We start from the raw sequence: 26,613 nt of genomic DNA on the forward strand, positions 1-26,613 counted from the left end.
ACGCATTGAAATGTATGCTGGTGTGGGGCATTATCTAAAAGTAGAGTGGTGCCTCTCCTCTAAATCAAATGCTCCTATCACTTTTACTACTTGCATATGGCACCTAAAAGCAGTCGAATAGGAGGGGAAAGATGGTGGGATGAAAGATCAGTGCCTGTGAAGATAACACGAGCATGCAAATTAAACTTTAAATCCAATAATGAAAACCAGCCAATCCGCACAAACCGTTGCTGAACAACGCTATGCGGAAAAAGAAACCTACACAATGTATAATGCAGCTACCAAAACTGGACCCCATAATTATATATGGAGAGGCATGTCTGTATGTCCACAGAACGCTTAAGTGTCGTTCAGCAAAAGACAAAGATGCCCTTCTCGGAAGACGACATCTTCTTCGCAGCAACAGTTCCCACGATCCTTTCTAGCTGAGACAATACTGCACGTTAGTCAACTAGAAAATGTGGGCAAACAAAAGGCAGTAGTAGATTACGATGCTACAACAGACCAAATGCATCAAAGAACCCATCAAGAGGCACGAAAACTTAAAGGCATCCAAAACAGAAGATCTTGAGATCTGAAAACTTCAAGCCATTCAAACAAATCAATCAAACAGCTTTGGATCTAGTTAATGGTCGTAGGAGTAAATGGGCTTCGGTTTACATGATTCGTAATACAAAGGATGGATGGATGGATGGATGGATGGATGGATGATGGAAGCCAACGAGTGAAATGTAACCAGTAAACAGAATCAATAATTTGTCATGTACACATTGATATGTTTATGTTCACTAGTTATTTTAGCCCATCCTGCATGTTTTGAGAATCACTATTGCTAATCGGTGTGTGGAAACAAGATCATCCCATATGTGACGACAAAGTACATCAATATCAAAACTTATTTGAAGATGGGGTTACACATGCAAATAGTGTAAATTTATGGAATACAGTGGCAGTAATCGCTAGATATTTCATATAAATTACACATTTCCATCTCCTATGCTACCCACTTAAATTGACAATTAACTCAAAGTTAAACACAGTTGCAACACAGGCTACTAACTTACCGTGATTTACTTCTGCAAGCATGCTAACTTCATACAACTTGAGAAGAAGCATCAAAAAAACAACTTAATAATAATCATTAACTTACCTTGAATTGATCAAAACGAGAAAAAAGTATGCTGCACATCATGTTCTTGGATTCATCCAGCATATTGATTATCTGAAAAGTATGGCACAAAAATCAGAAATGCTAGCACACGAGTTACGATTGTTGTATTCCCAACAAAATGAACCACAGCATCAACAGAGAACTCATAAACTTTAAAGGTTACCTCAGGATAGAATTCCTTTCTTTCTGGTAGAGAGTAGATTATTATATTCTGTATTCCACGAATCTACAATAATATACAGAGGTTAGCAGAAGAGATCGTCATCAGGATACTCAGTGACAGGAGATGCGATTTAACTGAAACTACATAGTAAAATTTGCAAATATCAGAACTAATCTTCTTCCTATTACAGGTTTCCATCAAGCGCCTACAATAAACGATTGGAAACTTAAGCAGTTAAAACCTTATATCGGTGATAAAAATGAGCCCTTTCAGTATAAAGCATGATCTTCCGCTTGCCTTCAAAAAACCAAACCCGTGCACGGGATATATCACTTGGCTTTGTGTACCTACACAATATTTACAATTGTAAATCACATAAAATAACAAAGATTTAGAGCAGCAAAGCCAAATGCATAAAATATTAACTATGCTAATGTTTATGTGAATCATATTAATTTTCAGGATATGAGTAAAAATGATAGAAGTGCTCTTACTTTCCAAGTAAACAGAAAGAAGCATTCTGAGACTTTAAGAAGTTCCATATACACACATTCAAAATAAGACCTCACGAGATATCAGTAAAAATGATAGAAGTGTTCTTACTCTCCAAGTAAACAGAAAGAAGCATTCTGAGACTTTAAGAAGTTCCTTATACGAACAAATTCAAAATAAGAACTCACGAATAGCAGTGTTCCACCCTGCATGAAAAATAAATTATACATTAAACATATTTGACATAAATCTATATGCAAAGTTCAAGGGCTTGCATGCAGCAAACCATACATATAGTCACACCTTAAATAGGATGCTTTGTCATCAAAGTTTAACACAATAGGCTCATGCAAAAAATGATAAAAAAAATAAAAAGAAAATGTTGTTACAATGGTTTGTTTTAGATAAAACTAGGAGCAACACAAACAGGATCACCATGAAAACTAAAATATTAATTCCATATGCAAATAGAGAGTCAAATCAACTTTACAGAACCCGTTTCAAAAATTAAAAACTACCTGATAATCTATGCATATAGACTATCAAACTACAAAGATCAAATGCTATAACATGAACTTACAAATATATATATAATGAACATATTTCGTCAAAATTCTATTTCGATATAATACCGAATGAGTTTCAGATGCTGATATGCCATTGAAAACCTCATGAATTATGCAATTAGGTAGGGAATCAACAAGCTTGAAAGAAACAGATTAGGAGGAAATCTCTCATGATGTTGGATAAAAGCATACCTCAATTGAATCCTTCAATTTAGGAAATACCTGAAAAAGATAGTCAACTACATCAACCAATTTAAAAAAAAAAAAAGTTACACAGAAAAAAGAGAAAAAAATACAATCAAAATAAATAAAACTTAGCGGTAATGTATGCTAGGGTGTAAAAATTGACAAACAAGTGGCCTTCCTAGGCAAACCCAGTAGTGTTGGCAGCAAAAACACTAGGTCCATGGTACCAAGTCACAAAGAAGAAATCCAAATTACTATAGTAGTAGACATGAACTGCCAGTTCAAATTTTTTTCTCATGTCTCATAAACAAAAATGTGCAAGTTATGCTTCTTCACAAGGATTGAACAGTTTTCATTATTGTTTTCCATGTTAGACAAGTTTATTTAACCCATTAATGATGGCACTGAACAATTAATAAGTTGGTCTTTAGTTATGATGCAGTTCAAATTGAAGGAAACAAACAGCATTAGCCAAAAAAGATGCAGTGCCAGTTAGAATTCTGAGACATATTTCATAAAGGGACACAAGAAAATAAATGCTGGCAGTTAAAAATAAACATCTAATGTTTTTGTTTCCTTTGCAAGCAATGTTCATTTTAACTTCAGATATAAAGGAGACAATTTTCATCACATATATGTCATATTACATGATTTGGAACTAGTAACTTATTCAAAAGCCTACATTGACACTGCATTAAGATTTAAGAGTACAAAGAGGATTTATTTATTTAGAGACAAATCTAACCAAACACTTGCTACTAGACATAGTTATGCCTCACAAACACTCTCAAATTATGAATAACTTAAATTGGTTTACTTCATCATTTTTATACCTTTGCAAACTATAGACTTTACACAAACTTACCTTCTTACAGAAATAATCCAGGCGAGCATCATCAGCATCCATAACTGACTTTGCATCAAATCGTTCATAAACCTGCAGAAATCTTCGTTAGGCACCACTAATGCTGTGGAGCATCTAGATGTAGAGAAAAAAATACTTTAACAAAGTTTATTGCCACTTCAGTAATTTGTCTGCACAAGTTATGGCATATCCTTAATCTGCTAGTGAATAAGCAGATGCATTATGTTGAAATGAACTTAGGCATCTACAATTTTGATGTACTATATTATAGGGAGTAACGCACCTGCCGTACTGGTAGCAATATCTTAGGAAGAACACCTTTGTATTGGCTTATTAACTTAACCTAGAGAAGAAACAAAAACTCCTTAACATCAAAACATAATAAAAATAATAATTAATTCATCAAATTACCTTCCCCTTGTAATTCAGACAAGATCGATTAAATAAAGCATTCATCTCTGAAACAAAGACAAATGAGCATTAATCATTAGGTACTTTGATTTTCTTAAACCAAGAAAGTTGTAACTAGATTGCAAAATTTTTAAAATTAAAAAAAATGTACAAATTAGAGAGAACTAAGTATACAGGAGATAGAATAAAAAAATGCAGTGCATTATCCAGAAAAGCAACCTCTGAGACAAAGTTGAGCCACTTAAATAAAAAGATGTAAACATTGACAAACACTATGCAGGTGATTTTAAAGTGAAGAAAAGGCTGCACAGACATCATATCAGCAGCTAGAAGAAAAAACTTTTAATCATAGGAACAGTTCCCCTTTGTCCTTGGTAGAACTACATTTGCAGGTACAGTGCAGTAACATAATGGATTTGCAAAGCTAAATAAACCAAAGAATATTATTTCACTGATAAACCCTTCCAAAATTTAGCTTCATTTAATATCAATTATCAAATATACAAAACAAAAGAATACTCAACAGAAGTCACACTTGTAAACTCCTGGAAATATACAAAACCATTTTCTAAAGAAAATCAGCATTTTATTCCTCCTTTCCCATCTATCACTAGTGTAAAGGTTCTCTTCTTCTTGAAAACAAAAAAGAACAAGAAAATGTTAGCATACATAATCCTTTGCTCCATACTATACATATACATAAGAAGTATGAAGGTTCCATTTCTCAGAACAAATCAATAAAGTTACTAACATGACAGTTGTACGCATAAATGTTGAAATGAAAGGAAAAAAAAGTTTTCATTTACTCTACAGAAGATACAACTTAACAAGAAATTATTAAGTCATACAACAAATCCGAGTATGGACCAAGCTTAGGCAGATTATCATAATTCCAAAACAAAATGTAGAACCTTGTAACCTAATAACAAGCAATGCACAGTTGGTTTCTTCGGCCATAGATTGAGCTAAAAACTCATGAGTTCTAGTACCTGGATTAACAAAAGAAGTCAAGAGTATTGTTTGTCGATAAAAGTGTGCATGCCCATCCAGATACCTAGATGATAATGAAATGACGAAATATAAGAGAGGCCGACAAGCAAAGTGAACTTCATTACAATTGTATGCACATTTTCAATTGAATTAATACAACTGTACTACAATCATAGGCTCACACAACTTGAACAATGACTTAAAATTGCACAGAAGTGAATCAAGGTGGCTAGAATAAACAGATTCCTTCTCTTGTGGTGGATAAGAAAAATATTTAGCAGAACAAACAGGTATCTATGTGCGTCTATTTCAAGTACTACCAACTGCTGACCCTGTGGAGCTTGCAAACAAGCCTAAAGCCTCTCTTATAACAGAAAAGAAAAAAAGTTCAATGATCTTGGAATATTCAGACTAATAAATAAAGCCTACCACTGCCTTATACGCATTATATCAGTTCCGTGTTGCTTGGATGGTATACGGTTCAATTGTTCCACGGCAGTATTCACATGAGACCAGTTCTGCATGTCATTCTTAGTATGTTAATGTTTTGAATACCACAACAAGCAAAATAGGTCAGGTTTTAGTGTAATGATTAGACCTGCATTGATATCACATCAGCATGATCAATGATCAACACCTGTTCATGCACAATTAGCGATAAAGGTTATCACAGCATAAACATACACATCAAAATGAAGAAAAGTCAGCATGAAAATATCATTAATATCATGAAAGTAAAAGATATATACACACCTCTATTGATGACAAATAATCAACATCCTTTTCTTTATCAACCTCAGCCTCACCAATTTTCTGAGAGAAAAAGAATCAAGAAATCAACTGTTGAAGTTACTACCAGTAAACAAGATTACTGTGTACATGATAAATGGGGATTTTAAAGAAGAAAAATATAATGAGAAAGAACTTGCAGTTATAAGTCCCAGAGGAGATGCAACAATGATATCTGAAGAATAGAAGTCACTGTACAATTTTACGCTTCGCCTACAAGAAAAACAAAGAATTATCATATACCTAATGCAGACATGACTTTTAAGAAACACAAATAGTCAAATGACTAAGGGCACAAAATTTATTAGAGGCCAAACTTTCATCAAACTGGAACCTAAAATGAAAATAAAGGTGTGTTGGTCATCCAATCTAACTTGCAATATCAACAATTAAGTTATCTTTTAGGACTTGTTTGGTTCAAATATTGAAATAATAAAGTGATTATCTTGTAAGAAAAAATAGCTTATGTCGCTAGTGAAGAAAAGGAAATCATCTATTTTTTCTACGAAACAAAGGAATAAGAAACATAGCAACTATTATATAAGTTACTCTAGAGTTATAATACAATTGGTTGATAAAAGATTAGGCATCTTCACTTATTATATTCCCAGAATAAGTTGCAAAAGAGAACCATGTTTGGAGGAATAAGACTACAAGAGCCAGTCCAGATGCTTATTCCAGAGCCCAATCCATGTTCAAGGAGATGATCCAAACTAACTTTCATAATTATCCCAGATCAAGATTGAAATGCAACACTAAATATATGTTGGCAACTACATAGCCAGTCAGAGACTATCTTACATAATACTTTAGATAAAATACTTCGTTCCTTGTTTCCCCAATATTTTCATATAATTATCCCAGAATATCATATAGGGCATATGCATAACAAATAAGACTAATATCACTACATGGACCATTGTGATGAAAAAAAAAAAGTTCATCTCTCTCATATCAAATATTATCTTTTCCTTTGAGGTTTCTAAAGAAAATTTTTCCAGTATGTCAAATAAAATGGGTCTCATAAGTTAAAGCAACACAGCTTCTTGAAACAATAAAGATTGGAACAAATGGAAATCAGAAGCTTCATAGAGAAAATGACCATGATGTTAAGTAGTCACACAAATCAAAAGCTTGAACAAGAAAAAAATCCATAGGGAATTTTATAATTAGTAGGAGGATCTGAAAAATCTGTACTTTGTCAATTTGATGCCTAGCATAAAGTGATCGTTATTGTTTCCACCAAACAAAGCTTGAAAGTCTGAAGGTTTTGTAGGCTTCTGAGATTTTGAATTCTCAGCTTCCCCTTCATCTTCTTCATCAACAGCTCCAAACTCTTCAGTAAAACGATTTATGTGCTCCACATTAGCCTAAAAAATCATTATAGAAGAACAAAAGAGTGAGATAAGAAAAGCAGAAAACAAAAAAAATCCATACTGGACTAAAAGCATTCTCATATATCCAAGTACACAAAAACCGATTCATATGTTACAGAACATATCTTCAGGAATAATATTAGCTGCAGGGATCTAATGAGCTTCATAAAGTAAAGGTAATTTAGTATGATAACTACCAAGAACTGCCATATCATGTACCAGATCCATATTGATTACTGGAGGACTGGTATATACTGGTCGGTACCAGTGTACCGACAAGGTACATATCAATGTTTTGAAGCAAAAGGGCAAGGCATTGTGGAGGAGGAAGAAGGAAGAAGAGGAGACGGTGGAGAGGAAGGAAGAAAAGAAGGCAGTGGAGGACAAAGAAGAAGAGAAGGGGTGTTCCAAGGGTCATAGAGGCAATAGCATCACGAGAAGAGGACTCACGAACAATGGTAGGGCGTCATGAGAAGAGGACTCATGAACAGCAACAGCAATGTTGTGAGAAAAGGGCAACGACGAGAAGAGGGCTCACAAACTGCGACAGCGACGTTGTCGAAGAGGTCAACAACAAGTAGAGGGCTCGCGAACTATGACAATGACATTGTAAGAAGAGGGCTTGCGAATCACTATTTTAGGTTTTTTTTTTTATGAGTTGGAACAGACCACCTGAAACAGGAGTGGCCTATGCACCAGTCCATGCTCGGACCGATCGTACTACCCATTTCATACCGCTTTGGACGATACGATAGTCCTTGATAACTACTATAGTCATATAAAGGCAGTTCATTCAAACAACAAAGCAACATTTTCTTAAAAGATGATTCTCGATTCTCACATATTAGATATTGGTTCCGACAATTGGTCATACTAGTGCAATATTGGGTGATACACAAATCTATACCACCCAGTTATAAAGAATTAAAATAAATAAATAAATATCAACTGGCAATGACCTATATAGTCTGGCAACGGGGAACACCAACCAATACAACTATAACTTTAATAATTATCTTCAGCAAACAAAAAAGATAAGAAATTAACGCTACATAGAGAAACTGAAATTAGTTTATCACATTGGAGACAATGTTCATGCATCTAAAAGAAACTAAATGAAATGAAAATCAGCATAGTTCATAGTTCGACAAAATCAATATCCTCACAAGTTGATAAAAACCATCCAAACATTCAGATGCTCCAAATTACCAACTGAATGAACTGTTCAAACTTGCATACTTCAGATCCTTAGACATAATAAGCATATATCTCATCAATTATAAGCTGACTCACCACATGACAAAAACATAACAATCAAAATAAGAAATAATTCATATGTTTATATAACCATGAGAATGAACTACAACAGAATCTAAGTGAAGAAAAATTTCTATATTTACTAAGTTCCTGACCAGAACACAAGACAACATATAACTAAAGAGTTGATACATACTTTGTTCGCTAGTGGAGTAAGTTCAATTAACCTCTTCACAACACGCATCGCAATGCTCCCAAGTGGTAGTAAGAACATAACCTTTGCATGTCAAAAATTAGTTAATACGAAATTATGATGACTAGAAAAAGACACATCAGATGCAAAAAAATGTAATAGTTAAAATTATAATCAAAGGTCAACAGTTATAGCCAAGCATGCTGCACTGTATTGGCAGGTTACTGACATTTGGCACAAGCTCATGAGACTTAGTGTAAGCTAGAGAGCTTTGAACGCTGTAAGTTAAAAATAACTAGAACATCATTTATAGAAATCATTTATCAACAATAACATAGCTGAATCCTTCCTTGCATATCTTGCAAATACACTAAATTAAAATTAGTGTCATCCTTGAAACTAAATGATGCATATGAGACCACATGTACTACAATATATTTCAAACCATACAGGAAAATCAAACACAAACAAAAATGAATATATGTTCCTAAATCCAACAATAAGAACCAATTCCATGCCAACATTCAACAGTACTTAAAGAACTTTCTCAAACATTTAAAAAGATCATTAAAACTTTCTCCATACATCCGCCCACACCCAAAATCAGAGGACTTAATCAATCCACAATGACTTTTGCAAAGTGTACCTATAATGTAACACCCTGATAATAGTTTCACATCGGAAGTTGACTAAGACTAAGATTAACTTATAAAGATTTGATGTGTGTACTACCATTAACTTGGTTTTAACTTTTAAGCATTTTTAATCAGTGGTTCAAGCTCAACGAAATTAACAGATCTATCATATTAAATCGGGTCATGATAATTGATATCAGAGCCAACCTATTATTAAGTATAGAGAGAGGCTCGAGTAGAAAAGGACTAACCGTGAATGGGACTAGAGGGCATGTGACATGGAGCCATCATTGGGCTATACCTCACATGCACCATATTAAGGTTTAATTCTAAGTTAAGTTGGATCTTAAGCCCCTTAAGTGGGTGAGATTGTAACATCCTAATTTAGTCCCACGTGCTAAGACTTAGAATTAGTTATAAGATCTGATAAGTATATTACTATTATCTTCAGCTTAAGTATTTTGAACCAATAGTTCAGGCTACTATTAACCCATCAACAAAGTTAATGGGTTAGTTATCCCATCAGGGGCCAGGTCGTGACATCGCACATCCATACAATCGCACTCCACATTTAAACTGTTAAAGACACAAGTTACAAACATCTGTAATTGTATCTCAAACACTATAAATAAGATAAGTACACAATATAAGTATGCCAGGTACTCAAAAGATAAGTTATCTGTACAAAATTAAAGGTCAGTCATAGCAACCTTAAAACCAACCGCAAAGAAACATTAGATTCTTCGGAGTTGAATCAACAAGAAAAATGACATTTACACAGGCTGAAAGTAAAATTTCCAGATATTTTATTCGGTAAGAACTATTAAATTAATCAAAAGTGCACTTAAACTTTTCTGGTCAACAACATATCCTTAAAAAGTCAACAGCAGGATACCTAGCAAATGCCATCCTTATGCCAAGTGGAGTTCACATGAGAAATTAATTATGATACAGAGACATTCAAGAAGCTTCCTGATTGTTAGTCATAATTACCTTAGGACGAGTGAAGCCTTGATCCAGGTATGTGCCACCAGAGAGAATCTCTTCCTTCTTATCTTCCTGTTGCTTGGTCAGCTTTGCGTCATTCTTAATGACGAGATCTCTAGTCCAATAAACATGATTCAACTGAAAAACAAATATCATGATATAAAAAGCACAAACGAAGGTGGCTTATGTAGTACAGAAAAATGTATCTACAAAACAATACAACCACAAGATATCTGCACTTACAGCATGAATAATATATGCATCCATGATACTTGAATCCTCTTCGTTGCCTTTGAGATAAAATGGCTTCTTGTTGCAGTGCAGTATATCTCGATAGGTATGGCCTGCAACAAGAAACATGCACATAATCAATAGCAAGATTCAATGATGAAGCTCATGAAATGGGTCTTATATACACTATTACAGCGTAGTGGGAGACACTGCAAATAAAATGAGTACATCCACTGTATCAGGACTGTAAAAGATCTGCCAATGAGATCGATCTAAGGAACATTATATTTCAACTTTTTAACTTTCAAGAACCTAAATTATCTAATCTGATTTTATTGCTTTCACCTCTTATCCTCTTTTTGGCCCTTGAGAAGGGCACAAATGCATACTGAATTGTTTTACTGACAAAGCTGGCATATCACTTATGAGAAAAAAAATCAAATTTCTAGGCATTTATCCACTAGATGGGATAAAAGCCAAATGATAATAGTCAAAAACAATCGGAAAAGAAGAAACAGAACATCCCAGAAATGCCAGATTCTGTAATGAATGCTTCCAAGTTGCAGTAAACTTCTAAGCAACAGAAAAATCAAAAATTTATCTTTTGGTATAAATTCCTCACACCCATATGATACTTCAAAAATGAAGGATTCCACATTGATCTCACCATTTTGAGTTAGCCTTACCTTGCCGTACCTACCTTTCCTATATCAAAATGATTTAGCACTAGATTACATAAAATGGAAGGAAAATGTTTAAAACAGATATATGACAGCTTGCCAAAGCACAGGTTCAGGAAGACAAGAAAACTCTTGTGATCCTTAAAGAAAATACAGAGCATGACACTCAAAGCACAATCATTTTAAGATTTTGCCCAAAGTTGGTAGACCCTCAGCAAATACAAATCATTTTTTTATTAATTTGTTCCTACCAAATGATGGATTCAACTTTATAGTGAATTAAAAACTGCAAAGGCCATTGAGTTCCATATTACTTTCATGCATAAGCTCTAAGCCTCTAACATATCTGTTCTACTATAATTAGCTGATCTAATTCATCAGCATTTAATCAACGATAGAATGTCACCCACACTTATAGTGAATTATTCAACAGAAAAGATAACAAGAAAATAATTGTTTTGACATATGTCAACAAGAATAGCACCAAAACTTACAGAGGGAGAAGAATTTCTGCCTAGATGAACCAAAGTCACTTGATCCAGAACTCTTACAGATGCTCAGCCAATTGTTATACAGCTTCTGCTTAAGCCCATAAACTAGATCGGTGCTAGTATCCTACAACAGATAAATCAAATACAGGTTACGATCATCAAGTCATTAAGTAGTCATCAACCTCACACATTACAGCAATAATGTAGATAGCCAAATTAGCTTTTGATAGGATGACATGCACATCAGCACATCTCAAACTCTATATAAAATGTCCTAAAATTTAACATCAACAATAAATAGAAATACATCATTATAGTGATACAAAATTATGAACTACGAATCATTCTTTAAAATATCAATTGAAGCAATACACACCAACCAGCATATGCAGGTCTAACCAAACACCAGTAATGAACCAAATAACATTACAGCACTCAGTACATCACCTTACAAACTATTTTTCAGTGACACAAGTTAGTACAAATTGGTATATCGCTCAATATCTTGTCACCATACTGGTGCGAGTGATTGTTGATACCGATATCATTTTGATGTTTAAACCTTGGTCTTAAAATCTAGAATTTGTCTACTCCAAGACCAAAAAAATTGCACCACCAACGACAATAGCATATGCCAGCTTTAAAGAAACCAGAAAAGAATCAGTTATGACTACTTTTTTAAATTTGTAACAGATGATGAGCACGAACAAAAATCTAAGAGTCAAGATAGCAAAATTTCATTTTTTTATAAGAAAGCATGTGTACCATTGTCATAGGGTCTCCAGTTCCAACCCATTTGGACATTGGCATCTCAGTAGCAGGCATCTCCCACTTAAATTTCCACTGCTTTTTCAGCAACTTCTCAACCTCTTCATTTGTAAGATCATGCCCCAAATGACCATGAAAAGAGCTGAGAATAGTTAAGGTGAATTCATAAGTTTAATATCAATCCAATTTTTGCTCTGTGCTATGCGGCTACTTTTAGCTGGAAATATCATTAGTACATAAAGATAAACAAATGTCAATGACTATAAAGCAGCAAAAAATAAAAAACGGAGAAATCCTTATTATCTTTGTAGTCTTGTTCCCATGTATGCAATTAAGCTGTCCCTATGTGTCAAACCCATAACAACCATGTAGCAAAGTTCGTCATACCACGGCATACCACTCGGTACAGGTTGTACGTATTGACCTGATAGGGGACTGGTATGTGCGATACATCAGTATGCCCACATATATCATGTGTCGGTATGTTCAGTACGACTCAATACAGCTCAGTACATATCATACCGACAACTGATCGGTACACCGGTACATAATAAGGTGAACCATGCCATGTAGTAATGAAGACAACAATATCAAGGATTGTCCCTACAACCACCTCTACTTATGATCACCTAAAACAAGATACAAAGGAAGCACGAAGCATAACTGATGACATTTTAAACAATCTTTCATTGTAAATACTGTGTAGGTGAATCTTTCATTGCTGTGTAGGTGCACAGCAAGACCTGAGAGAAGCAACTAAAGTGCAAAGTAAAATTAACCTTGTACATGCCGCTTCACCATCTATCCTGTATTCATTTTCCATGTCCTGAAAATCATTGGCATCAGATGATGCATCCTCATCTCCATCTTCATCTATATGATAGTGATTGACAACAGCATCTTGCACATCATCTCCTTCAGCTGCCTCTGAACTAGACTCGGTACCAGATCCTGGAAATGAAAGGAAGAATAAGTCAAGACTGCTTTCACTTGTATAGTCATAGAAAAAAAAAGAAAGCAAAGCCAAAAAGCAATTGATCTGTGTCAGGACCCAGTTCACACAAAGAAGACAATGTACTAGCATTTCTGATCCACAACAAATTAATTTCCAATGTATATGCACTAAATTCTATCAGAAAACTTTTTAACGAGTCAAGAAATTCCAAATATTTGACAATATTCTAAAGACCCAGTTTATAAACCGATTTTGATTCCCAAGTCACACATGGAGAAGGAAGTGGTTCAAGGGCTTTGAAGCCTTCTGTATGTGTGTGTCAGGGTTTAAGGTGGTTTTTGAATCGAAAGGAGTAAGAAACAAATTGTTTTGAACTTCAGAATAGCCTCTATGGATTCATAAGATATCATCAAAACTACTACAACCGAATCAATAGCAGAAGAAAAACAACCAATCACTTTTCTGCTTGGGAAAGAAATGCTTAATGAACTCATATAAAAGTGATTCAAATTTTTTATCTCACAATTCTATTCCCTAAACACATATATAATTCAAGTTAAAAGTTTGATTTGAATTTAATGTTCTCTTCATATGGATCCAAATATTAGGTGCAAATACAAGTTGTTGAAAGGCCAATGTGAAGGAGCAATATAGTGAAATTTTCACATTGTGAGATAGAAATATAATTAACATGGTTTTCTTTTCTCCCAAAAGACTTCAAATGCCAGAACTTGTTTCGATATATAATTATAATATATTCTTCTAGAAGAAAGCTATCATGAAGACACTTAAGTAGAGCTTGCTCATTGAAAATAAAGAATTTTCTTGGTTCTTGCCATCATATAATCACTGGACAAAAAAAAAGCAAACTACAATGTTATTCAAATGTTCAAACCACAAGCAAAAGTTTCTCATGTTCTCTTACAGCATGCAACTGAGAACAACCACAATAAGTCTTCATTCAGAACATTTTGCATAAATTACAAAGAGATAGCAAGCAGATACAAGCATCAACCTACTTGCATCTAAGTTCACAAACTGCCAATCATATCAAGCTTTAAGAAAATCAGAATGGCTGATAAGCCAAAGTAGTAGGAAGTTATCTACAGCATTAGAAAATCAGAAGGCCTATGTGTATGTGAATCCAAACCCTGTCTAGTAGGACAAAATAATAATCATTCCGAAGGGTAGTAACTAAACAAAGTAGAAACTATATTGTAGGAAAATGTAGATGAGCAAGATACACAATGCAAATGGTTTGGTTAAGTAAATGAAACCTGCACCAGTATCCGCCCCATCAGGTAAACTAGAAGATCGAGATCCACTATCATCTTCCTCCTCGGTATCACTTCTACCCTCTTGTTCTCTTTGCCTACATAAAGCATACAATATAACAAAATAGGAAGAGTGAAAGTACCGTTATGAGTATGCTACATATATAGCAGTCCAAAAATTAAGAGAAAAAATAATCACAAAAGTACCTGTGTCAATATGACAGTTAATTATTAATGAATGTCTGAACTCTGAACACATCAGTCAAGCATCTCATTTCAATCCAAACAATTAGAATGCCCTTGTCGTACAAATGAAGTATCTCTTTTTTTTATCTCCGGTAGGATCATTTTGATTGTAGTTCTTAAAGTCTTGCACATCTAAATGATGTATGTAATTTTGTGATACCGAACCTTTCTGAAATGTCTTTCCATAGATATGGAGGCCATTACTTTAACTCAGAGGCTCCATGGTGATTTAAGAAAACTATAACTAGCTACCACACTAAATTCCACCGTTAAGAAGTAATACAAATATTGAACCAGTCCAACATAAGCACAAGAGTATTTGATAGATTGCTCCCTGATGGAAAAATCAATATCAATAGTTGACCAGTGAGCTATGTTGTGGTAGCTACCATAGCACTGATTGTCTAGTTCATTCGGAAACCATGAAATTGTGGGAAACACCATATTTGCACATTAAAATGGTAACATGTTTCAGATGGCACATCATGGTTTCTAGCATTAAGCCAGAATTGGCATTGTTTAGTATATTCTCTAGTAGACTAAGAACATTTATGCATTAATTAAGGATAGAATTAATTAAATAGAATGAGAACATGAATTAATATTAATTGGGGATCATAATACAATGTCCATTTATAAAGTTCTGTAGCACTAAATTAAAAAGATTCTTAACATAAAAATATTCAACTTGAATGTTCATTATCTCAAAGAAGCCATCATAACATTAATGTTAATTATAAAAGAAAATTGTTATGGATGCTCCTCTAAAGATAAAATATATTTTCCATGATAGTTTATTGAAAAATATGAGGGACCAATGTCCTATTTACTTTTTTCATTGCACTCCAGCTATTAGCCACCAGAAAGAGTGTTTTGGTAGTCTGTGCTGCTCTCATATTTCTATATCTCACTGAATATATACAAGGTCATGTCATCATCTGATCTAAGTTTGATGAACAAGATACAATGTGTATAACCAAGTTCAAAACAGAAGTTATAATTAGAAAAAATTGCAGTACACTACTAGAATAATGAGTATAATAAGAATGACATCTGCATTAGCTTTGATCCCATTGTAACCAAACAAAAAATAGTTAGTTTCCACTAACCTCTTCCTGTATATAGAGGCAAGTTTCTTGCTATTGGATCCCAATATTTTCAACAAGTTGTCAAATACTGATGCATCCTTGGTGTCGTCCTCTAGACCAACATCACTTAAAGGTTTGTCAAGAGAATGTCCTGAAATCAAATAAAGATAAAGGATTAAAAGGAGATGTTTAGCTCGAAAGGTAAACCCATAATTGAGAAAACACAAATGTCCTCTACAAGTGTTAAAGGGTCCCACAGATGTTCTTTATTTAGAATTGTGTGACATAGATGTGGTGAGTTCAGCTCACAATATCAAACAAGTGCTACTAAGAATAGATTCTCAAACTCAAATAGTTTAGGTACCACATCGTCTGCTCCTGTAGACATTATTTAACAGGCATAGATGAGTCATTTGTCCTTCTCGAACGGCCTAATTTAATCAAATGTTAGAAATTCAGAGAAAACACAAAAATAAAAAAGTAGAGAATCAGACCTGTGGAAGATGGCAAAGGACCATCCTTTGGTTTATCATCAAGAAGCTTCTTTCTTGAATGCTTCATAATTTTGCACTTCTCTAATGTCTTTGGCCGCTTGTGTCCTACAAGAAAGTTCATATCAATCAACTACAGCACCAGACCTCCAACCATCGTGTAAGCCTACGTTCTTGTATTCTCTATCAAAAGGAATTCACACATGTGATCGCTGATGAGGAAAAGAAACAAATAGGCCAACAGAAGCCCTTGCATCAAATCACCATCATAAGAAAAGAAAAAAAAGGAAAGGAAACGAATGATGATATCAAAAATTTGCATCAAGAACAACTGACACTACAAGGGTTACCGCTATTGCAAGGCATGTGACAACTGAATATGGATATTAGATAAATTAAAAAGAGGAGATGACAGAAAAGAAAAGAGGAAGAGAGGAGATCACATGAGAAGAGAGGGGAAGAGAAGAGACGAGAGACGGGAGGCGAAGAGACAAGAGAGGGAAGGAGAGGGAGAGGAGGCGATAGGGGAGGAGAGGAGAGAAGAGGTGATGGAAGGAGAAGAGACAAGAGAGGGAGTACCAACGCGAGGAGACATCTTGGCCTGCGACAACGGCAGCGGGAGGTGGCGCCGCCTTGCGTTAGTGGCCGAGAGGAGGTGGCTCGGCCGGGACGTTGGCAGCGGCAGCAGACTAAAACCTAGGGCTCGCTCGTCTTTCCTGCCCTGGCTACCGACAGCAGAGAAAAAGCTAGGGCTCGCTCGAGTCAGACTCGGACGAGTCGACTCGCGAGTCAACCCGAGTCCTATGGTCTGTAATCTCCATCTCGATAATCTCACTCCGGACCGTAAGATTGTACGATCCTATGCTCCAAATCGTGAGTTAGTTAAATCGACTGTCATAATACTGCGTGTTATATATATATATATATGAAAACTCCTTCGCATACATAAGGCAAAGAGGAATTCCAACCTTTATTTTTAACAAACGATGTGCCCATTGTAATTTCTAACATAAAAAAATTCACGAAATTGGAATTAAAAATATGAGGGAGCCATGAATAGACAAAATTAATAAGTTAGAGGGATTATAGTGTAAGGAAGACTTATATAAAGATTAACAAGACTATATTGAGAATAGGAGAAAGGAATACTATAGAGTAAGGAAGACTTATATACATTCAGAATATTACTTTTATTTTTTTTTTCTCTTTTTTCTTATATAAGACTCGAGTTGATTCGAATGAGTCGGCATATTGACCAAGTGGACTTGTAAGTCAATCTAAGTTTATTGGATTTATATTTCGAAGGCTAAATCAATTTAATAGTCTTATTATATGTTATATACCATATAAGGAAAAAATCAATAATAAACCTTTTTTTTACTAATGAAAATTCGAAAAAGAAGCTTTTATGACAATTCCCTATTGAGATTTTTATAAATATTCTTATTAAACTGATTTATGAAAATTGAGACCTCCTTTCGTATAGAGAAATTGAGGAGGATTTTAAAAATGAACATTTCTTTTAGACTAATGATTTCTCGTAGTGATTCCTAAAGATGAAAGCTCTAGAATGAACCTTTCTTTTTTTTTCTTTTTCTTTTTTACAAATGATAGAAGGGCGAGTGACGAAGAGAAAAAAAAAAGAAACAAAATTAAAGAGAGTCAAGATCAAGAAAAAAACTACAAGCAAAGCAAAGAAAGATCGTGGTGGAAGGAATAGTTATATGAAAGCTACTAAGCCCCACCCAGAAGGAGAGAGACACAAAGGGAACAAATGAATAGTTGTATTATAGTTGCACGTAACTTTTACTTTGCTCTTCATCTTTTTTTTTTAATCTCTCTTATATAACACTCGAGTCCACTCAGATGAGTCGATCGATTATACCGAGTGGACTCACGAGTCAATTGAGTTCATTAGATTTATCGTAAAAAAAGAAGAAGAGAAAAGGATGATCATTTCGAGGTGATCGACCTCCTAGGATTTGTCAAAAGACATAATATTAGATCGGCCTCCTTGATCGCTTCGAGGGGATCGATCTCCTAGGATTTGTCAAAAGACATAATATTAGATCGACCTCCTTGATTGCTTCGAGAGGATAAAATAATATTATTCTATCTTTTGACAAACCTGAGAAAGTCGATCCCCTCGAAGTGATCATCTAATTTTTTTTTTTTTTTTTTTACAATAAGACTTTAGAGTCTTATCATTTGGTATCAGAGCGACGATAAGATTTTAGGATCTTATCAATCCTTTGTGCAGGTCTTTCATGGGCATGCAGTGCCACACAGTTGTAATCGTTTTGCAGAAGAATGTGAAGAAAATGTAAAGATGTTGCTTTTTACTCCGATGACAAATAGAGTCAAAAGTATATATCGTCCATCTCTCACCCTCTCAACTACAGAACAGAGATTTATCCAAGGGTGGTACCCTAGGTTCCGAATTAGTGGTGCTACATGCAAAAGAGATGAATTAAAGGGCCAGTGGGGAAAACAAAAATCCTTTCTTAAATGCTTTAAATGTCTTCTTCCTTGTGTATTGGGTTCACAATTGCTTCAACTGTTGTCTTCTACTTGTTCGGGATGATTTAAGATCAGGAGTCAACAGCAACTGTGGTTTCTGGGAGTGTTTTGATATGCAGAAACGGCGCGTGGGACTGCAGGGGCAGATGCATCACAGGAGCCCTCTGTTTCAAACTTTCAAGCACCTTCCTCACTTCATTTGCAAGATCGATCACGTAATCATCTTCGTGCCCTGCAATCGATAAGGGAAGTTGTCAGCTATTTGATTTTGTAGTCGGAATGACATGTCTTTGCTTTTGTTTCTTCCTATAGATTCAGGAGTTCGATGACCTAAACTACAGATTACTTCAAGTAGTTCCTCACAACTAGTGAGATTTGGCAAATACTCCAAATGAGCAACTCGAGATTTCCGATTGTTCTAATGAATAGGAGAAACAAATTGTTCAGACAGAAACTACATGCAGAGTCACCAAGTCGGATTAATTTTAGAAAAATATGAGCATCAGCTTTGCAGAGAATTGCCATGAAAAATAATCTAAATAAGCAAGTCCTCAAGGTATGATTACCTATATCTGACATTGCTTTCTCCAACAAAAAGAGATACTCTCTATTGTTCCCACAGGGACCGCTTGCTGTAGCAATTTGTCTGAAAAAGAAGGATGAGGTTGACTCAACATCAAGCACATACAAACTAATAACCAATAAAGACATCAGGCAGGAAGGGAAGAACAGGAAAAGCTATGAAGATGATCTGTCACCTTGCCATCTCAACCAATGGAGCTGGGCCCAAGTAATACCTATTGGCTTCTTTGTCCATTGTTGATATGAATCTGAAATTTAAGATATTTGTTAATTGCACACCAATAAAAATTGTCAAACTAAAGAAGTTCAAAAAAAACAAACCCCAATATAAAATGCTCTAAACATATGAAACATATATGGCAAATGGTTGGGTATCTTACACTAATACTCCTGTTACAGCTGGCTCAGAAGTCTCCCCCTCCTAAAATATTAAGTACCAAAAACGAGGAATGAGAATAAGGAACAAAAACCAAAGAATATAACTCAAGATGACCTTTCGGCTAGATGAGAACAGCCATGTATTTATGTACCTTGTAAAAGTCAACTGAAGTTTTCTGGTCATATTCACATTCTCTTCTCTCTAAATACTGGAAAAAAGAAGTGAAGGTTCAGTAGGAGATCGAACGATGTAAGGTAACGAAGTTTCGATTACGATGCTTGATTCTACCTTCATTGCAGCTCTTTCTTTTTTGATGCCTCCTCTAACACAATAAGCAGCACCCCACTGCAATAAATTTAGCCACTTGATGAGAACAAAAGAGTGTAATTGTCAATTGAACATATGCCTAACAAATTTTTACATTCTTGCGACAGGGGATCTTTTATGAACAAGAAAATGTAATTATGATAATCCAAAGAATAACTGCACCATGCTCCCAAAATGAAGACGAGTAGGAGAATGTGGCTTGAACGTAGATTATGCTTAAGCAATAGACATTCATGATTGATTGACTACATATGGAAGAACTAAATACATCGGATCTACTTACGCAAATTGCTCCCTCCTCAGGTTGTAATGTGCAGGTTCTTGCTGGGTTCTCTGGTGTACCCCTGTGATCTATGCACGCTGGCAAACCAAAAATTTGATTTAGATTCACGTCACAAGGCATTGACCTATTTGCTCCCACAAACCTGGCACATGGAAGAGCTGGCTATCCTCTTTAAAAACCTTACCTAAATCAAACACACGCCTGTAGCCCTTAATGAAGCCTACTATCTTCTCATCAAAGTCGAATCCTGGATTCCAAACCAGAGATCCATAGCCAAAAACCCAGAGAACCATCGTCGAACCCCTGCGTTTTGGATCCATACAAGATATTTTTTAGCAGCAACTCGCTAATGGATTCAAGAAGCAAATCGTGTTTATGACGAATAGGCCGTTTCACAGCATGGTCTACTAAAAATCACAAATTGATCTGCGAGATAGAGCCATTAAAACGGACGAAAACACGATTCCAAAGATTATATTAGCCTTTCGTAGAAAAATGGTAAGATTAGGATATAACACGAATTACTTCACCAAAAGGGGGGAACTTCAAAGCAGCTTTTTTTTTTCTGCCTCTGTATTTGCAGTATCAAAGGAAAAATTGTATGAATCAACATGTTCGAACAAAAACAAAAAGAAGAAGGAATCGTCTGTCTTCACAAAAGAATAGTAAGCAAAGTCTCAAAGATTGCATTATTCATGGCGAACCATCATCTTATCTACATCCGATGAATCTTCCGGACAGGAAAAAAGAAAAAAATTCTTAATAAAGGTCAATCCTGGAGCCAAAAAACACATAAAAAGGAACACGAAAGCCAAACGCCGGCATTAATGAAGCAACAACGGACTCACCTAGAACGAGATCCGAGGCAAGGCGAATGAGAAGAAGAAGAAGGATATGGCGGGAGGAGGAGCAGAGCTGGATCCTCCTCTTGGAATGGAGACACACAAGCGAGTCCTCGATCACGCAGATGAATAAGAACCGAAATGGAGAACGACCGGGAGACAGCAGAGGGCTCGATTGAGGGCGTCAGTGGGCTATGCGATGGTTTCAGCGGTGACGAAGCGACGCCGGGGCTAAGCTGCGGTTTATAGCGGCCGTGCCTTATTCGAAATTACTAAGCTGCCCTAGATTAGCTTGGTCATGGCGTCCACGATTCTTCCGGTGCATCCGGTACAATGAACCTGGCCGGGTTCCCGTCCACTCGGCGCGTTGGTGTCTGGATCCACCCTTTTCGACAGTCTGGACTCCGTTAAAGTGCCGCAAGCGCCGACCGCGTGACGAGGAAGTCGGATGCGGGGCCCATCGCCGGGAACCCGGACCGGGTTCGTCGGGTGGGTGTGTGTTTCTTTCTCATCCTACATGGCCCTATGACTGAGATGCCACGTATTTGGAACCTTAAATATGACGAGTCCGCGGGTGGTCATACGCCGTGTGACGTGGTCAGACCCACCTTTGGAAGTCGGCGACGGACGTCCAACCGCCGTCGGAGACCGAGCGGGCCACGTTTTCCTGGCGGTAAACGCAACCACGCGTTCATTTAATAGACTATCTAACTCCTCCTCGGCCTCCTACCTTATTAATGGCTTATCAATGCCGGTCGCCTTCATGTGGGCCCCACGTTGCGTCGAATTAGAAAGCAGGTAGCTGAGCAGGTGCGCCGTGATTAATCAGAAAAATTATATAATACGTAATTGTAAGGCATTAATGAGCTTTATTTTTAATATAAAAAATATAAGCATAAGATAAAATATCATCTCTCTCTCTCATATAAATATATATATATATATATACATATATATATATATACATATATATATATATACATATATATATATATACATATATATATATATACATATATATATATATAAGAAAAAACAAAAAAAAGTGTCGTATTTGCATGAGTCAATGAAACCATAAGACATTACAGTTAAATGAACGTGCACATCTACTGATCGGCATATCTCTGAACCTAAAATATGTTTAAGTTTCTTTTTATTCTGTAAGGAAATGAGATTATGAATGTTTGGATATTATATCAAACATTGTGATCACATGTAATTTTGGCCTAGCGATCTCAATCCAAATAGAAGTTCCTGTTATAGTCAAAGTCAAAATCTTAAGTTTATCCATCTATAAATAAAATCTAGTATAATATATTTTTATACCAAGGAGAGATAAAAGTAGAGCCACATGAGATAGAAAGACTAGAGGCAGATCTCAGAGACTATAAGTTATCGTATCATTAATTTTGAAGTATTTCTCTATTCTGTCACTATTATATATATATATATATATATATATATATATATATATATATATATATATATATATATATTCTTCATCTTTTTCGAAAAAATTTTAATAATTAAAATACTATTCCAATGAAAATTGAAGCAATGACGGTTAGAGCTAGCCCAGGAAATTTACCACAAGGTAATTTTGATAATACAACAAAGATAATAAAGTGAAAAGATAAAAACGACAATAACATCAGATTTACGTGATTCGATCAATTAACTTTGACCTACATCCACGGACAAAAGAAAAGCAAATCACTATTATGAAAAAGGGAGTATTACAAATGTCTTTGGAAGATGTTGCTAGGCCATAAAACACTCGAAAATACTAAACAAGAAAAACCTAAAGTATAAGTTTAAACTATTTAACTGAATGTACACTTAAACTAAAGTAAATACTTAGGTTTTTTTATAGTGCATCTCACTTCAAAGCTCAAGCCTTTATTTATAATTCCAATAGGAGATAACAAGCCTGATTTTCTCGATGTGGGACTAAGACAGTTTGACAGGTGCTACAATCATACAAGCATTTTGCTCAAATACAGCTTTCACTAACTAAAGCGCTCTTGCTGTTGTCACGAAGCAGGAGCAGTATATTACAACTTGTTGCCACACTGCAAAGGTCTTCTTGTTCTGCAAGGCTGCACATTTTAGTTCGTTGACATCGAAACATAGTCGATGGGCGCTCCACATGAAGGAATCCATCGCTAATCAACACTGGAAATTGCTAATCAATCGATCCTCAGAAGTTGCCTTCAACAACCAAAGGCAAAAGTGACATTACCAAATCCCAAGAGGAGCTTCATCGTCTTCCAAAGATGGATAATTCACCGCGTTGGCTTCTTGGACTCTCATATCCTGACTGCAGATGTAAAGGGCCGCTCCTCAAGTCCTGAACGAACAGAAAGAGATGAAAAATGACTCTGCATGCACGATTTGGACGCCGTATATAACCCAGTCCAGTCTTGATGTGTCTGTCATATGCCAACCAACCTGCATAATAGAGCGAGAAGAAGAGAGGAAGAACAAAAATCTTACCTGCACGGAAACTTCACTGTGTACCGGTGAGGAGAGGATGCTGTTGTCGAGCTCAAACGGGCGCATATTGTCTACACCAATAGCTCTCAACCTGTTAAGCTCTGGCAATATGATAGTCGCGAGATCTGGCCGATCCCTTCGTCTTAGCTCCACGCACCTGAGTGCTAGCTTCGCCAAGCTCAAAGCTTCCTCGACTGGCCAATCCCGGACCGAGGGGTCCAACATTTCTGCAAATGTTCCCCTCTCGATCGAACGCTCGACGTGATGGGTCAGCCCCATGGGCGGCCTTCCGGTGATCAGCTGCAGCAGCAGCACTCCGAGGGAGTATACGTCAGACTTGGTGCCCAGCATGCCAGTCTGCTGGTACTCGGGGTCGATGTAGCAGAACGTTCCGGCCGCGGAGGTCATACGATACTGCGTGACACTGTCTGCCACCGACGGAGGAACCAGGCGGGCCAGGCCGACGTCGCTGATCTTGCTCACGTAGTTTTGGTCGAGGAGGATGTTCGCAGGCTTAAGGTCTCTGTGAACCAGTGGCTCTGGCTTGGTTTGGTGGAGGAAGAGCAGGCCTGTGCCGATCTCCGCAGCAATGCGGAACCGGTACTGCCAGGGCATGGGCGGCGTGTTCCCCCGCCGGAACAAGCGGTCCTCCAAGCTCCCGTTCGCCATGTACTCGTACACAAGGCAACCATACTCTGGGCAAGCGCCTAGGAGGAGGACCATGTTCGGATGCCGAATGCAGCTCAATATTTCCACCTGCCAATCGCAGTGGACGCAAGACAAAGGTTAACACGCTTCTTGGTTTGTTCGGAATGATTCCAAGATCCATTACCTCTTGCTGAAACTGTGACCTCCCCTGGGCTGCGTCTGGTCGCAGTACCTTGACGGCGACTTCCGTGTGATCGAGATAGCATCTAAAGACCGGACCATACCCACCTTCTCCGATCTTCCGGTTCTTGGCAAAGCGATCTGTGGCTGCTTCTATCTCATCTATCGTGTATTTTCTGTATCTCAGGTCGGCTGCAGAGCAAGAATCCAAGGCCTCATCCTCCTCGTAACCTCCGACCAACTTCATCTCTGCATCTCTTCTCTTCCGTGTTTCCGAATCCGCAATCAGTTTGGCGACCTCGGCTGCCTCCAGTGCAGCCTTACACTTTGCCTTCTGCTTCCCCACCATAGCGAAGGCAGCTTCTTCTGCTACTCGAGCTTCTTCCAGTCTCTGCTGTTCCCCCATGTTCCAAAGATGAAGCTCCATTGCCTGTAGCACGATGAATCATCAGGAAACGAATTCTAATTTTGGTGGTAATAACCGAGGAAACATCACCTTCTGTTTAGCTACGATGGCTTCTTTACAGGCCGAGCTGTACATATCCATCGTCTGCTGGAGTTCTAATCTCAGCCTATTCATCTCTGCTTCCACGTAATCCTGCAAGTCCCCGAGATACGTACGTGAAGGCTCATAAATATCCTTGAAATATACTTATGTTCTTGAGCTAATAATGTCATCATTCCTTTGCTAATGGAGGGCAAAATGCACGTACCGAAGCCTCGGATGACGAGCTGTCGTGAGACAGAGAAGAGAAGCCGGTCCCATATGAATAAGCACCAAAGGACTTGGTTGGCGACTGCACCGACTCAGAGCTGCGATCGGTGCCATCAGACATGTAGGAGAACCTCTGAGCTAAGGATCGATCGGTGCTCGTTCTGCTGCTACTCGCAAACGACGCGTCGCTGTCTCCGCTAAATATTGCGGTCCCGAGGCGTGTTTTCCTGTTAATTGGCGACCTGTTTGAAGGCATCAAGGCAAAACGATGAGCTGGGAGCACAAAGAAAGTTGGAAACATGTTTGTCGTGGGAACTCCTACTCGATTGTCTGTGTCTGTTTACGTAGTTTGTGAGTCCCAAATGCAGCATCACCTGGCAACAAGGAAGATTATAGCTCGAGGCAAAAGGCAAGGCAAGGGAACAACAGCAACGGTGTTCACTACGAAAGAGACCTTTTGCGCTCTGCAAACCCTGCCGATGATCCGTGGAATTATATGCTCGTCGATTCGCCTGGTTTTGGAGTTTAGCCCGCAGAGGCGAAACGGTGGGTGCCGCACGGATAGCGTTTCTCGTAGTGGAGAGCTTCCCTTTCGTGACGATGTACGTGGTACAGAAATCAGGCACGCTTTTAGAGATGCCGGTGCTGATGTCTCCGCCTCTAAACGATCTGATATGGTGCGGATATCGAATTAGAGATGCTTCTATCCCGTGGATAAACCAGTGCAAAAGGATATGACAAGATCACCTGATAAATCCGCTTCTGGAAGCTCCCACCACCAGCTTCTCGATTGCAGCCTGTGCGACGAAGTCCACCACTGCCCTCGTTACGTCGGTGTCGTCCAGTACGATATCCACGCAGTTAACCTGTCAAATGCTCAAATGTTCGTATCAGAAACATTCGACGGTTCACGTGGACTAGGCAATCTCCGATTACCCACATCTTTTCTCTGGCAGAAGCATCGGAAGGGAACAAGTAGTTCATGGACTGCAGCCGCCGCGTCCTCTTGATTCCCCGCTGCACGGCATCAGAAGGAGAGTGAGCAGGTGATCGCAAGTAGTGTTGCCGCAAAGAGAGAGTCGGTCTTACGTGAAGCCTTGGTGTTCACGTGGATGAGGATGAGGATCTGGTTCTTGGTGACAACATTGTCGAGAGCCCACTTCAGAGCCGCTTGACTGCTCTTGTCCTTGTCGACGGCCACCGCGACCAGTGGGAACGCCGCAGCATCTTTGGTTGCCTCCGCCATTGTTTCCCAGATGACCGGCTAGCAAGCTAGCGAGCGACAGGAAAACAAATACAGCAACTTAGAAGAGTACTCTCCGTGCAAAACAGGTAA

The 26,613-nt window shown here is 37.4% G+C and overlaps 3 protein-coding genes across 5 annotated transcripts; all 3 read right to left on the reverse strand.

Annotated features, from left to right (window-relative positions):
- Positions 1-157: 157 nt before the first annotated feature.
- Positions 158-17,071, reverse strand: LOC135632664 (protein NUCLEOLAR FACTOR 1-like). 3 transcript variants are annotated; one of them, XM_065141324.1, is made up of 25 exons: positions 16,885-17,071; positions 16,309-16,413; positions 15,836-15,965; positions 14,490-14,578; positions 13,031-13,202; positions 12,249-12,393; positions 11,487-11,607; positions 10,325-10,425; positions 10,088-10,219; positions 8,463-8,543; positions 6,831-7,003; positions 5,774-5,846; positions 5,598-5,657; positions 5,443-5,481; positions 5,274-5,362; positions 4,844-4,908; positions 3,855-3,901; positions 3,727-3,786; positions 3,444-3,515; positions 2,585-2,614; positions 1,938-2,032; positions 1,576-1,681; positions 1,335-1,397; positions 1,151-1,222; positions 158-425 (listed from the first exon to the last, which is right to left on the reverse strand). In XM_065141324.1, exons 1-25 carry the CDS (start codon positions 16,898-16,900, stop codon positions 351-353), a joined length of 2,211 nt encoding a protein of 736 aa, XP_064997396.1. In that variant the 5' UTR covers positions 16,901-17,071; the 3' UTR covers positions 158-350. The 3 variants fall into 3 exon arrangements, 2 of the variants coding, with proteins under 2 accessions (XP_064997396.1, XP_064997395.1); XM_065141323.1 differs by having other exon boundaries at positions 14,484-14,578; positions 16,885-17,068; XR_010494734.1 differs by lacking the exons at positions 158-425; positions 1,151-1,222 and having other exon boundaries at positions 2,015-2,032; positions 14,484-14,578; positions 16,885-17,068.
- A 1,719-nt stretch (positions 17,072-18,790) lies between these two features.
- Positions 18,791-21,425, reverse strand: LOC135632685 (gamma-glutamylcyclotransferase 2-1-like). The gene is made up of 9 exons (XM_065141358.1): positions 21,245-21,425; positions 20,581-20,699; positions 20,397-20,473; positions 20,075-20,131; positions 19,938-19,994; positions 19,788-19,828; positions 19,584-19,655; positions 19,392-19,471; positions 18,791-19,057 (listed from the first exon to the last, which is right to left on the reverse strand). The coding sequence occupies exons 2-9, from the start codon at positions 20,687-20,689 to the stop codon at positions 18,897-18,899; spliced, it is 654 nt and encodes a 217-aa protein (XP_064997430.1). The 5' UTR covers positions 20,690-20,699; positions 21,245-21,425; the 3' UTR covers positions 18,791-18,896.
- Positions 21,426-23,172: 1,747 nt separating this feature from the next.
- LOC135633918 (U-box domain-containing protein 52-like) lies at positions 23,173-26,543 on the reverse strand. Its single transcript, XM_065143923.1, has 9 exons — positions 26,367-26,543; positions 26,218-26,294; positions 26,025-26,143; positions 25,732-25,946; positions 25,276-25,550; positions 25,059-25,160; positions 24,567-24,992; positions 23,735-24,490; positions 23,173-23,588 (listed from the first exon to the last, which is right to left on the reverse strand). The coding sequence occupies exons 1-9, from the start codon at positions 26,521-26,523 to the stop codon at positions 23,499-23,501; spliced, it is 2,217 nt and encodes a 738-aa protein (XP_064999995.1). The 5' UTR covers positions 26,524-26,543; the 3' UTR covers positions 23,173-23,498.
- Between the last annotated feature and the right edge of the window lie 70 nt (positions 26,544-26,613).

Source organism: Musa acuminata, chromosome BXJ3-3 (assembly GCF_036884655.1).
Source record: "Musa acuminata AAA Group cultivar baxijiao chromosome BXJ3-3, Cavendish_Baxijiao_AAA, whole genome shotgun sequence".
Lineage (NCBI taxonomy): Eukaryota > Viridiplantae > Streptophyta > Magnoliopsida > Zingiberales > Musaceae > Musa > Musa acuminata.

Coding starts and splice junctions, on each gene's coding strand:
- LOC135632664 (XM_065141323.1), bottom strand. Junction 13,203..14,483: donor TGGGGCGGATACTGGTGCAG/GTTTCATTTACT, acceptor TTTCATTTCCAG/GATCTGGTACCGAGTCTAGT. Junction 11,608..12,248: donor CTGGAGACCCTATGACAATG/GTACACATGCTT, acceptor TATCTGTTGTAG/GATACTAGCACCGATCTAGT.
- LOC135632685 (XM_065141358.1), bottom strand. CDS start 20,689: ATGGTTCTCTGGGTTTTTGGCTATGGATCTCTGGTTTGGAATCCAGGA. Junction 20,474..20,580: donor CAGGCGTGTGTTTGATTTAG/GTAAGGTTTTTA, acceptor TTGGTTTGCCAG/CGTGCATAGATCACAGGGGT. Junction 19,829..19,937: donor CTTCAGTTGACTTTTACAAG/GTACATAAATAC, acceptor TTAATATTTTAG/GAGGGGGAGACTTCTGAGCC.
- LOC135633918 (XM_065143923.1), bottom strand. CDS start 26,523: ATGGCGGAGGCAACCAAAGATGCTGCGGCGTTCCCACTGGTCGCGGTG. Junction 26,295..26,366: donor CGTGAACACCAAGGCTTCAC/GTAAGACCGACT, acceptor GATGCCGTGCAG/CGGGGAATCAAGAGGACGCG. Junction 25,551..25,731: donor GGGTTTGCAGAGCGCAAAAG/GTCTCTTTCGTA, acceptor TTGTGCTCCCAG/CTCATCGTTTTGCCTTGATG.